This window comes from Peromyscus leucopus, chromosome 4 (genome assembly GCF_004664715.2).
Source record: "Peromyscus leucopus breed LL Stock chromosome 4, UCI_PerLeu_2.1, whole genome shotgun sequence".
In the NCBI taxonomy this organism is placed as follows: Eukaryota; Metazoa; Chordata; class Mammalia; order Rodentia; family Cricetidae; genus Peromyscus; species Peromyscus leucopus.
The window spans coordinates 2,095,694-2,108,846 of record NC_051066.1 but is presented as its reverse complement, the minus strand read 5'-3'; the positions used below and the strand labels follow the sequence as shown (position 1 = coordinate 2,108,846).

General features: G+C 37.3%; 1 protein-coding gene across 1 annotated transcript in view; it reads left to right on the top strand.

Annotated features, from left to right (window-relative positions):
• Positions 1-13,153, top strand: part of Rabgap1 (RAB GTPase activating protein 1) — a 99,557-nt gene that overhangs the window by 27,907 nt on the left and 58,497 nt on the right. Inside the window, exons 10-12 of the mRNA XM_028887929.2 lie at positions 3,429-3,603; positions 7,114-7,207; positions 11,356-11,506. Of these exons, the coding sequence (XP_028743762.1) occupies positions 3,429-3,603; positions 7,114-7,207; positions 11,356-11,506 (420 nt within the window). The remainder of the gene's footprint in view (positions 1-3,428; positions 3,604-7,113; positions 7,208-11,355; positions 11,507-13,153) is intronic.

Sequence of the window (13,153 nt, the reverse complement as noted above, 5' to 3'; positions counted from 1 at the left end):
AGAAGAGGATGTCGGATCCCCTAGAACTGAAATTAGAGATCGATATGAGCCACCATATGGGTGTTAGGAAACAAAGTCGTGTCCTCTGGAAGAGCAGCCAGTGGTCTGCACTGCTGACCCATATTATCTCCAGCTCCTAGGATTCAGCATGTTTTAATATACTAGAGAGTTCTTTCACTGCTAATTTAGAAAATGCATGGTACCGGGTTTTTGCACAGCTTTCAGTAGCAGTGTGATCAGTTAAAGTGGGGTTCACTGGCTCTTCTCTTTTCCCCCTTTGTATGTAGCTGATAGTTCTTGGTATAATACATTTTGTAGATTCTAAGTATTGTGGGTTTTTTCTTTTCCTTTTTTCTCCGTACCCCTCTCCCATCTCTTTCTTTGGTGTGTATAGGCATTTTTAGTTTGTCACATCGTTTCTTTTTATGTACTTGAATTTATCAAGTTTTCCTTTTAAAACTTGTGAATTTGGTATCAAAATTGAAAAGTTAAAAATAACTTTCACATTTTCTATGACTTGCTGTCATGATGTTTCTAGAACAATGACTCATTAGTGTTTGGTGTAGTGATCCTGCTCTTCACTAAAATATGGGGCTGACTTTATCTCCCAAGGGCCATCCAGTTGTCCAGGAGAAATTCATTAACCATTATAACATCCAGTGATTTATGATGCTCCCTTTATCCTGTTTTCATGTAAGTTTGGCCCTCTTTGGGGATTTTTCCTTCCTGATCCATTGGTAATGCATTGATGTCAAAGACTTTATGTCTTTATATGTGGTGGGTCACTTTCCTTCTCTAAATACTCCGGTGTTTATGGACTTTCCTACATACTTTTGTTTATTTTTTAAATAAAGGTTAGAATCCACTAGGTTAGTTCTGGGAAAAGGTTACTTCTATTAAGGAGACATCATCTTACCCAGGAACAGGAGATGTCTTCATCTATCCATGTCTATTCTTTTGTCCTATCAGATTGATTTTTTTTATAATTATATAATTTATATATTATATACAATACATATATTGTAATTTATTTTTATTTATTTGAATGTATAATAACAGTTTAGAAACTTATATATTTAAATTATTCAATATTTATAAAAGATGTATTGCAAAATGTAAATTTAAAAGCTTTTAATTATAGAAAATTCAAACAGAAGTTTTTGGGGTTTTTTTCTTTTTTCTTTTTTTTTTTTTAAAGATTTATTTATTTATTAGGTATGCAGTGTTCTGCCTGCATGCCAGAAGAGGGCACTAGATCTCATTACAGATGGTTGTGAGCCACCATGTGGTTGCTGGGAATTGAACTCAGGACCTCTCGAAAAACAGCCAGTACTTTTAACCTCTGAGCCATCTCTCCAGCCCCCAGAAGTTTTTTAAGTAGTATAATGAATCCTGTACCCTTGAACAGCGAATATTTTCACATGCGATGTTATTAACTTACCAGCCTGATCCCATTCTCAACTCTGTATAACTTCACAAGGCATATTGTTGTTAAAGAGGACTTTCTAGGTGAATAATATTGGTTATCTTATTTTTGTAGTCTTGAAGAAACAAATGTTTACTTGTTTTTGTATTCTTTTAGTAGGTGTTGCTAATATTTGGAGTGTTTCAGATAGCAATTAAGTGATGTTTTAAAGAGCAATAAAGGCCAGGCACGTTGGTGCATGTCTTTAAACCTAGCACTTGGAAGGCAACAGCAGGTGGATCTCTGTTGGTGTCTTCAAACTAGCAGGCTGCACAGTGAGACTGTATTTGGTTTGATTTTCAGAGCAATTTAACAAACTTACATCAAAACAAAAGATTTAAATATTATTTCCCTACCAGGGAAGTTTATAATTCAGGATGAATATGTATCAAGGATTTTAATATAGTTCACTAATGAATTAACCAGTAAGATGATAAAACTTACTCTTAAGTATTTAAGATCTTGGGACTATGCAGTCCTTCTTTTTTAAAAAAAGTTACATTAAGATTACTAAGGTTAATATCCTATAGGTCACCTTTGGGTTGTCTTTTCTATTTGACAGAAATCATTTTCATATATCCTAGACACAAACCTGCAGGCTGCTATGTCACCTCACAGAACCAGAGTCTTTTATTAATTATGAGCAGCTAAATTAGAAACAAATATATTAGTCTAGAAAGCTAAGCAATCCTGGAGTCAGGTGTTAACTAATCAGACAGCCTCTGGTTGTCTGCTCTGCACGGTTACTGTTGGTGGGGTTTTGTTGTGCGTACTGTGTGGCTGTGCTCGGCCTCTCCTGGCGGAGACGCTTCTGCAGCAGGGACTGCTGGCCTTCAGGCTGACTCCTGTGTTAAACTGTGCTTCAGGGTGGGGTAATGTCTCTAAGGAAAAGCCAAGTGGAGACTGGGATGGTAGAGTCACTCTGGTGTTCCTGTACCTTGTGGAGGTCCTCGTCCTCCACTGTCTATCTGCTGTGCGTGCACCTTTCTGTGCCTTCAGCCTCGTTCTCCATATCTCACTTTAACCTTCTCCTCCAACTGGCAATAAATAAGAATGTTATGGTGTTGAAAATATGTATTATACTGACAGGATTGTATATGTATGTCTTACTTTTCTTTAATTAGGCCTTTGTAAATTGTTTACAGTGCTTGCCTAAAAGTAAAAACCAATGTGTAGGTTGATTTCACTTAGCAAAATTGTTGGGATTTTTATTGATGTCTTTTTGGCTGTTCATTCCCACTCATTGTCCTTTTCCTACCCTGAATTGTAGCTTTGGAGTTAAAAAATCTCCTGTGTACTATTTGGATTAACCAAGAGAAAAATAGGATTTTCTTAGAGCTAAATTTTTAGATTGTATGAACTGTTTTGATATGTGGTTTTAAGTAGGAAACCTGAAAAGACACCTTAAATTTATTGGAAAGACACAGAACAGTTAGCTTTCACATTAACTAAATATTGGTGATTATTTTAATGACAGATAAAACTATAAAACACTTAAAGTGTTCAATTTTTTTTAACAGGTTTTTTTGTGTTTGTCTGTCTGAGACAGGGTTTCTATGTAGCCCTGGCTAGCTTTGAACTCACAGAGATCCACTTGCTTCTGATTCCCACATGCTGGGATTAAAGGTGTGTACTATCATGCCAGGCCCAAGAGGTTTAAGTTTTGTTTTTTGGTTTTTTTTTTTTTGTCTTTCGAGACAGGGTTTCTCTGTGTAGCTCTGGCTGTCCTGGAACTCACTCTGTATACCAGGCTGGTCTCAAACTCACAGAGATCCACCTGCCTCTGCCTCCTGAGTGCTGGGAAAGGTTTACGTCTTAACATAAGCTTTTCTACTTGATAAAGTTTACATTTGATGTAGAATTCAAGAAAACACCATTTATTCTTACATTCAATACAAAATCAAAAGTGATAATTAAAACAAAGAAATTTGCTACATAATCTATTCTTTCTTTTGTTGTCAAGATAAAGCAGAAGGAGTGGAAGAATAATGCTGACACTTTATATGAAGTTGTGTGTTTGGAAAGTGAGTCAGAGAGAGAGCGGAGGAAAACTACAGCCAGTCCTTCAGCTCGCCTGCCACAGTCTGGATCCCAGAGCTCCATGATCCCCTCTCCTCCAGAAGATGATGAAGAAGAAGGTAAGTGTATATAGGTTGGTTTGTGTGTAGGGTAGAGGGCTGTCCACACTACTGCAGCTTCATCTTCATGGCGGCTGGTGGTGGGATGTGGTATTGGAGTTCATTCCATGAGCACTTGTGAGCATCCCCCAGACAAGCAACAAGGAGAGGCTGGAAATAGTTGACATTGGCCTGCCCCACCCCCCTCTCTCTGTGTATTTATTTTTGTGTGCACATGTGTTTTGTACTTGTATAACAGTGTACCTGTGAAGGTCAGGGGGCAACTTGGTTGGAATCTGTTCTTTCCTTTTACCCTGTGGGTTGCAGGGATTACCCTGAGGTCACCAAGCATAGCAGCAAGCACCTTTACCCAATGAGCCGCCTCACCAGCCCACATTTGGCATTCTTTAAGGTACTTGTAACCAGATTGGGGAAAATGAGATTTTATAATCTGGTCACTATTTAATGGCAATACACAGAAGTAGAGACTAGAGGAAGTCTCAGGCACAAAAGAGGAAAGCATTCCACAATGGTTGTCTAGCTCCTAACAGTACAAGGGCTTCATTTTTAATGAATGAAGCTGATGATGATAGTAGATCATTTGAGTTTGAATCTGTGAAGTTCATTCAAAATTTGTAAAAGTCATTTTTCACTGTAAGGAGTTTGTGGAACATCATAAGAGTAATTTTTGAGCTGGAATTGAAAGTGCAAAAACTCAGTGGCGATGAATGGGCTTCTCTGAACATTTCTGGCTAAGAAATCACATTAACAAAAATATAAAGGTGCAAGGAATGATTAACTTTGTTAAAAGAGATAAATACCTATGATCGTGTGTGCATTTTCAAGTTAGAGTAGGCACTGGCTTTTTAGGTACTCTTTTTTGGGATGGGGGCTGTAAGTCCCTCTGTCTTGTGGTTATTCACCTTATGTTCGGTTTTAGGACTATTAATGTCTAATGATTAAATGCTTATTGTGTGGTAGCAAGGTGCCTTATTCTCATAATCCTCACAGTAAGCCTAAAAAATAGAAATGATTATTGTGCTCATTTTTCACGTCAAGAAGTAAAATCAGAGAAAAGTACATTTCAGGCTACATGCATAGAAAATGGCAGTCATAATTTGAATCAAATTCATGTACTTACCGTCTGAGTTGAAGTCTGTTTTCATCTTCTGCATTTAGTTATCATAAATCACTGAAATGCAAAAAAGGCCCATGTATTTTTTTTTTTTTTTTTTTTGAAGTCAGGTGCAGTTTGACATTCCCCTGCCAAACCTCTCTCTCTCTTTCTATTAAATTTATTTATTTATTTATTTATTTATTTATTTATTTATTTATTTAATGTATGTGGGTGTTTTGTCTACATATATGTCTGCACACTAGAAGAGGGTATTAGATTCAGTGACCTACAAGTTATGGATGGTTCCTGAGGAAAATGTTTAATTTCCAGAGAGGTTTCTCACCCCTAAGACATCTGACAGGAAATAGAGCACTTACAAAACAATATTCTGAAACTTGAAATGACTTTGCATTCCCTTTCTCTACCTCTAACCTGTGTACGTGGGACTCTAATTACAAATTCCAGATTATTACTGTTGAGATTTGTTGAAGGGTTTAGAGCAGTAGGAGAGAATTGTGAAAGATAGATCTTCCTACTGCTTATGAAGGACTTAACACCCCATGTAAATGTTAGCACATTTTTCTTGACATTACACAGATTTCATTGTATGATTGGATCTCACCAGCAGCACCCAGCCCATTTTAGCACATCTTTTTGTCTTCTTCCCAGGTTGTATGATGGATGTTTTAATGAATGGGAAGTTGAGAAATTACAAAGTAGTGTCATTCTGGCATCCTAAAGAGTTTGGAAAAATTGACCTTAGTGTCTTGAGCTTTTTCTCTTCTTAATAATACAGAAATATCTCATTTATATTCAGTCTGTCTTTCCCTTATCTCACAATCAAAACTATGATAATATCCAAAATGTTACCATGTAGGAAGTTTAATAACAGGTGTCAAAGATCTATGAGCATTCAAGTCAGTGCTTTGTGGTAGTCCTCTCTTGAGCAGAGGTATATGGTGATGCTATCCTCACAGTTTTGCTGTGAAAATGTGTGAAGACAAGTGCTGCTACACCCACTGAGTGAGAATGTAAATTAGTACAACTGTTTGAGAAGGCAGTTGGTCAGGTACTTACTAAGTCCTAAAAAGTAATGGTGGTTTTAACTTAGGAAGTACATTTCTAGGCATATGACTAATAAAGCAGTGAAACAACTTTATCCTAAATACTGAAAGCAAAGCATTGAGAACCTTGCAGTGTCCAGAAAGAGGATTAAGTAGATAATAGCCATTGTCACCTTCTGTTTCTTAAGGTTTGGTGCTGGGTGTGACCCAGGGTCTCAGATTTTGTCTGTAACTGAGCTATGTCCTCAGCCTTACTTTACCACCTGCATATTTTATATTCTCTAAATTCTTGATTAAGTTTTATTATGTTTTTAGTGTGTATGGATATTTTACCTGCATGTATGTCTGTATACCATGTGCATTCTTGGTGTCCAAGGAGGACAGAAAAGGGCTTTAGATCCCCTGGAACTGGAGTTACAGATGGTTGTGAGCCACCATATGGGTGTTGGGAACTAAAACGAGGTTCTGGAAGAGTAGCTGCTGTTCTTAACCACTGTGCCATCTCTCTATCACCCTCTAAATTCTTAATTAGTTAATTTTAGTTATTTAAATTTTAAATTATTAATTTTGTCCTTTTTAATGTTCTGTTTTCTGTTATAAATTAATGTCATTCTGTGGAACATTTAGAAAGTTGTAACATCATGAAAGAACAGAAAAATATTTATGATAATTCATAATTCACTCAGGTAGTGACATTAATGTCTTAATGTGCTCCACTGCCATCTGCTTGGTGTTTTTAACAGATCATACTGGCAATTTAAGTCTCCATATTTTTATTATATCATGATGTAAACACAAACACTTGCATTCAGTTACATTGTATACATGTCATAATTCATTTTTTTAAATTAGTATGCAAAGTATTAGGCATCATTACAGCATTGTAAAATATTTAAATGTAAAAGTGGGGAAAGAGTGTTGGGGAGACGAACAGGAGAGAAGATTCAACAACAAAACTTCACTTACCACTACTCCTTTATTAGACTCTTAGGTAACTAAGTTTGTTGTTTACTATTTTAAATAAAACTGCTAAGTGTGTTTGTATATAAAACTATGTGCTTAGAAAAGGAGAAAGAACATTCCACATTTTGAGTTGTTTATTTTATAGATAAATGACTCTTTCCTATAATTGACATAATAAAGACTTAGATAGAAAGCAAAGGAGAATTAAACAGGTTATAAAAGCATTGTACCTTAGACAGGGTTCATACATTTATACATCAATACTAAGAACATATATTAATGACTTTATAATAATTTAAATATATAATAAGATAAATATATAATAAAAGTTTGCATTTGCTTTTTATATTCCCATTTTTTTATAAATATGAATTTTGCTTATTGCAGATAACGATGAACCTCTCTTGAGTGGATTTGGTGATGTGTCCAAAGAATGTGCAGAAAAAATTCTTGAAACATGGGGAGAACTACTGTCAAAATGGTGAGTTACAGAATTGGTCTGCTGTGCATCCGTCACTCTGATGTCATAGATAGGGAATCTTACCTAGTTCTGAATCTAGAACTGATACCAGAAATCTGCAAATAGAGCCTCATTCTAGAATCTAATAGACATTTATAAGGATAACATTGGAGATGTGGATCAGTTTGAGACTTAGCAGAAGCCTAGGAAAGTCTCATTGATAGAAAAATGTTCAGACATGGAATACAGAGGCGAGAGGGAGAGATCAGTCGGTCCTGGCAGTGAAGAAGATAGGACTGACTGGCTGGCAGATTATAACAACAAAGCTGTGTTGTAGCTGCCAACCCCATTCTCTAAGCCAGAGCTGCCTCACTTGCCAAGGTCTAACTGAAGGAGTATAAGGTCTCTGTACAATGACTTGCACAAAGGAGACTGCCCCACAAATCTACTTGAGGCTACAAAATCTATTTGTAAAAGTGTGCCCTCCACTAGAGAGGTAAGGAAAGTAATGGTCACAGGCCTGATTCTATGGTACTCTGAAATTAGATGCTGTCAGGAGTCCATTGGACTTAGAATTTAGACATCCTTACAGCCTCTGGTGTAAGAAATTCCTTAGGGTTTCAAAACAAATATGTGCTTCCAAAATGTAGCTATTGGGTGCTGTGCAGGAGGCAGATAAGGCCTGTCTTGTTTGCCTTTGTGAAGATACCAATCTGCATATTATCCAGGCCAAATGTTTATCAGTTACACCACCAGAAACGCCCTGTTAGCAGACCATGCACGTGGTGAACTTGCTTAAGAATCCACTATGATGGGATTCATCTTCACAATGTGTTTTCCTCTCTTCCAATTATTGGTAATTCCCAGTGTTAGATAATTTTCCCCATGGAGTTTAAAGGAATCTAAGCACAATTGGCAAGTAGAAAAATTGGGAACAGAAATCAGATATTGGCAGTTTTCCCATTGCCGTTTGTGTGAGAAATTTTAATATAAGTGTGAGGCAAAAAAAACATTGATGTAAGTCAGAGTACTTCTGTGAACAAAACAACAGTTCACCTTTTACAACAATTCTAAATAAATCTGTTAAATTGTTAAAAGGGAAAAAATTATACTCCCAGTGCTAATACCCAAAGATTAGAAAAGTTTAGAAGATGGTAACTCTGTGTGTGTTTGTGTGTGTGTGTGTGTGTGTGTTTTACATAGTAGAAACCTCAGGTAGAGTTTTTCTTTACCTCTGTTACATATGATACATGGAATGGCAAAGCAAAGTATCCCAAGCATGATATGGGTGCCTTGCTGTATCCATTATTTTTATGTTATATGTATGTCCCCAGGTGGTTTTTGTTTTGTTTTGTTTTGTTTTTGAGACAAGAGTTTCTCTTTGTGACAGCTCTGGCTGTCCTGGAACTCACTCTGTAGACCAGGATAACCTCGAACTCACAGAGATCACTTGCCTCTGCCTCCTGAGTGCTGGGACTAAAGACATGTGCTGCCACTGTCTAATTTATATGTTCCCAATTTAGGCTTAGTCTGGGAATATAATTCTGTAGTAGAATACTTGCCAGGCCATAATAAAATAAAAATCAGCCAAAATAAAACGTGGCTGATTCCCAAGATAGGCATGGTGGAACATGTCTACAGTCTTTGCATTGAGCTGTGGAGGCAGGAGGATTAAAACTTCAAGTCCAGCCTGGGCTATATAGCAAAATTGTGTCTAAAACCCAAGAATTTGGCTGGACATAGTGGCTCATGCCTTTAAATATCAGCACTCGCCAGGCATGGTGGCACATGCCTTTAATCTGAGCACTCAGGAGACAGAGGCAGACGGATTTATGTGAGTTTGAGGCCAGCCTAGTCTAGAGCGAGTTCTAGGACAGCCAGAGCTTTTATACAGAGAAACGCTGTCAATAAATAAATAAATAAATAAGTAAGTAAGTAAATAAACAAACAAACAAACAAACACATAAATAGTAAATACCAGCACTCAGGAGGTCGAGGATCTCTGTAAGTTTGAGACCAGCCTGGTCTACATAATGAATTCTAGGCCAGCCAGAGCTTTTATACAGAGAAACTCTGTAAATACATATAAACAAACAAACAAACAAATAAATAAATAGTAAATACCAGCACTCAGGAGGTTGAGGACCTTTGTGAGTTTGAGACTAGCCTGGTCTACATAATGAATTCTAAGCCAGTCAGGACCCTGTCTAAAAACAAACAAACAAAGAGTTTGACAACAGTGTTAGGAGGCACTACTCTTCAGCATGTTTACACAGAGTATATTGCCTTCAGGTGTTGATTAGCATAATTAGAGGTACTCTGGTGAAACATAGATGTAGTATCTTTTTTTCCTTGGTAGGATGTCTTGGAGGAAAAAGCTAAGTTTGAAAGTGCTCTGCTCACGTCTGTATTGCAGATGCTCTGGTTGTTGAGGTCATTAAAGTCCCCTATGGGCATCATACATTAGGCTTTTTCTTTTAGAAGTTTTGTCTGTTAAGTCTTTTCACTGTGTTTTTAGTAAAACTGTGTCTCAGCAGATTTCATGGCCCTAAGGGCCAGCACTACACATGATGATGCTCTCACAATGCTTTACACTTTGGACAAAACACTGTCTGCATTGGGAAATGTCAAATATGTACAAAGGAAAATGGCAGACCAAATCATTCATTGTCTTTAGACACGTGGCCTGCAATACATGAACTATGCAAAAGCCCTTGGCAATGTTTCTTCTTAAATTTTGATGTTATACTATCAAGAGTCATTCTTCTGATACACCTATCAGGTTCAGTTTCAGCTCAGTGAGTTTAGAGTGTGTGGACTGCCGATGCAGGAATTTTATATACATGAGATGTTTCTGGTCTAAACCAGCATTGAAATCAGTATTGACATAATTTAATAATAGCATATTTAAAGTCATCTCCACAGTCTTTACAGTCGAGAGCTCACTTTCTGTCCTGGAACCCACTCTATAGCCCAGGCTGGTCTGAAACTCACTGTGTAGACCAGGCTGGCTCTTTGAATTCTATGAATCCAGCACATTTTGTTTAATGTCTTTGTTTTGTTGTCACACTTTGTCCCTCATAACCAGCTGTCCTCCACTCTCTTAAGTGTGTTAACTGAGCTCCCGTTTGTGCTGTCCTCAGATGTGCTTCAATTGCTTCTGCTGTTGGAGTCCTGTCTTCAGATACGTGATAATCTGTCCTCTCCCACCCATCTCATCGTTTTTGTCTGTGCTCTGTGGATAGTAAGCATTGTAAGAGCATGGAATTCAGAAGTTTGTAAAATTACTAGTAGTCCTATTGTTAAAAATTTTAGATTTCAAGGTTGTAGTAATCCTAGTGTAAACATTTACCATACACCAAGCACAGTGCCAACTTGTATGCACTCATTCAACTATAATGACAGACTTCTGCTTTTTCACACACAGGTTAAGCATTCTAATATGCAGAGCCAGAACTTTTTAACATAACAAACAAGTCTGATCCTGAAGCTAGTTTATTTATAAAAGTAGATTTTCATACAGTATTAGTAAGTAAGTATCTTTGTGTGTCACTTTGCAGGCTCATTTGAATATGATTCTTGGAAGATAGGAGCACTGATGGCCTTAATATAAAATAGTATGCTAGTTATATGTAGAGTTAATATTGTCAACGGCTAAAGTCATTCTGAAAGAAATTTAAGTTAGGGTTACCAGAATTTTCTGTGAAGGACCAAATAGCAAATATTTAAGACATTGTTGCCCAATGACAGTCTGTCACAACTACTCACCTCTGCTACTGAAAATCAAAACAATCATAAATAGTAACCAGGAAAAACCTCATAATTGTATGTCAGTAAAAGTTTATTTACAGCCAGGCGGTGGTGGCGCACGCCTTTAATCCCAGCACTCGGGAGGCAGAGGCAGGCGGATCTCTGTGAGTTCGAGGCCAGCCTAGTCTACAGAGCAAGATCCAGGACAGGCACTCAAGCTACACAGAGAAACTGTCTTGAAAAACTAAAAATAATAATAATAGAGATACTTAGAGTGGTTTGCAGGTGCCATGTTACTGCTTCAGTTGTTATTATTACTGTGTCAGCTTCTCAGGTCTTTGTAAACCGTTTCCTTTTCATTAAGACATTTTCAGAGCATCTTCCTTTGATGAAGTAATGAATTGTGGCTTTATTTTTAGGCATCTCAACTTGAATGTGAGACCGAAGCAGTTGCCGTCCTTAGTGAGAAGTGGTGTCCCAGAAGCTCTTCGTGGAGAAGTCTGGCAGCTGCTAGCAGGCTGCCACAACAACGACCACTTAGTAGAAAAGTACCGAATTCTCATCACCAAGGTCAGAGAGGATATGAATTTCAGAGTGAACAGTCAAATGTTTTGTATTTTATCTTAAATAAGTGAAGTTCAGAGATGTTTCTTCTCTTGGCACAAAGACAAATGTATAAAGTTTACCTCCTCAGTTGAGTTTATCTCAGTGATAGGACATGTCTTCTAAACCCACTAAGTGTCTCAATCCTTTCAGCCTAGATTAACATTATGAGCCACGTTACTTGTGTTATGCAGTGTATACAAATATTTTGTATTGTTGGTGTGGGGGTTTTGTTTTTAATTCTCATATGGGTTTTTATTTATTTGGTTGTTTGGGGTTTTTTTTGTTTTGCTTTTTGTTGTTGTTTGTTTGCTTTTTAAAATGGGTCCTTGGCTTGTCTAGAACTCACAATGCAGCCAGACTGGCCTTGAACCTGTGACAGTCTGCCTACCTAAGGCTCCCAACTGATGGCATTATAAGCATGAACCTCCACACCAAGCTTTATTTTTTTTTTCATATTTTACCAAATATACTTTGGTAAAAAGGGTTTTTTTCAGTTTCTACACTTACAAGAAAATAGTTCTGTAGCATTACACTTAAATCTGCTGTGCCTCATTCCTCTAAGATAAAAAAACCTTTGTTTGCACAGTGTCCCCTGCTCAAGAAGAGGCATTCTTCAAAGTTTCACAAACAAAGCAAGAAAAAAAATATTCTATGTACAGCATACAAAGATGTAAAATGATTTCCTACAAGGTTAGGCAGCATTTGTGCCTTTTTGTACCCATAAACTAGGTTTGGTTTTAGTTTTCTCATAATTTTGAAGTGTTTATATGCTATTAAGTAGTTTGTCTAATAGGTAAATTTGAAGTCTGGGTTATGAATATGCATTTTCTCCAATAGCACTTTAAGTTTCTTAAAATTTCATTTACATCTTATTTATTTTGTTTGCATCTGTATTGATTTGTTTGGCATGCTAGTGCCCCAGTATATGTGTGGGTGGGGGCAGAGGAAAACTGGTAAGAGCCCATTCTCTTTATTCACTATGTGGAACCTGGGAGTTTTCGGACTGAGGCACCTTTAACCACTGAGCCATCTCACCTGCCCAACATGAGAACTTTTGGTATGACAAAAGGTAAAATCTTTGTAAGTAGCTGGATGGTGGTGGCGCACACCTTTAATCCCAGCACTTGGGAGGCAGAGGCAGGCGGATCTCTGAGTTTGAGGCCAGCCTGGTCTACAAAATGAGTTCCAGGACAGCTAGTTCTGTTACACAGAGAAACCTGTCTTGGAAAAAAAAAAAAAAAAAAATTTAAAAACAAAACAAAAAAACTTCGTTAAGAAAATATTTAAACCTTGTTAGGAGCATATATTATCTTTTTAAAACTGTTAACAAAACAATCTTATAGGAAAACAACATACAGAACGGAGATATGATCTCAAGAAAATGAATGTCTAACATAAACACAGTTGTGGGCTGAAGAAGCTAAATACAGGATCAGTTAAATGTCCTTTATTGAACTTGGCTGACAAATCACAGTGGGAGTCATAAAGGAGTGGTTCATTTCCTCAGGAGAACCCCAGGGTGTATGTCATCGGGTGTACAGCTTTTGAGACAGGTCCCTCCAAGGCTCGGGAAGCACTGCAGAAGACGGAGGTGGAAAGGCTGTAGGAGCC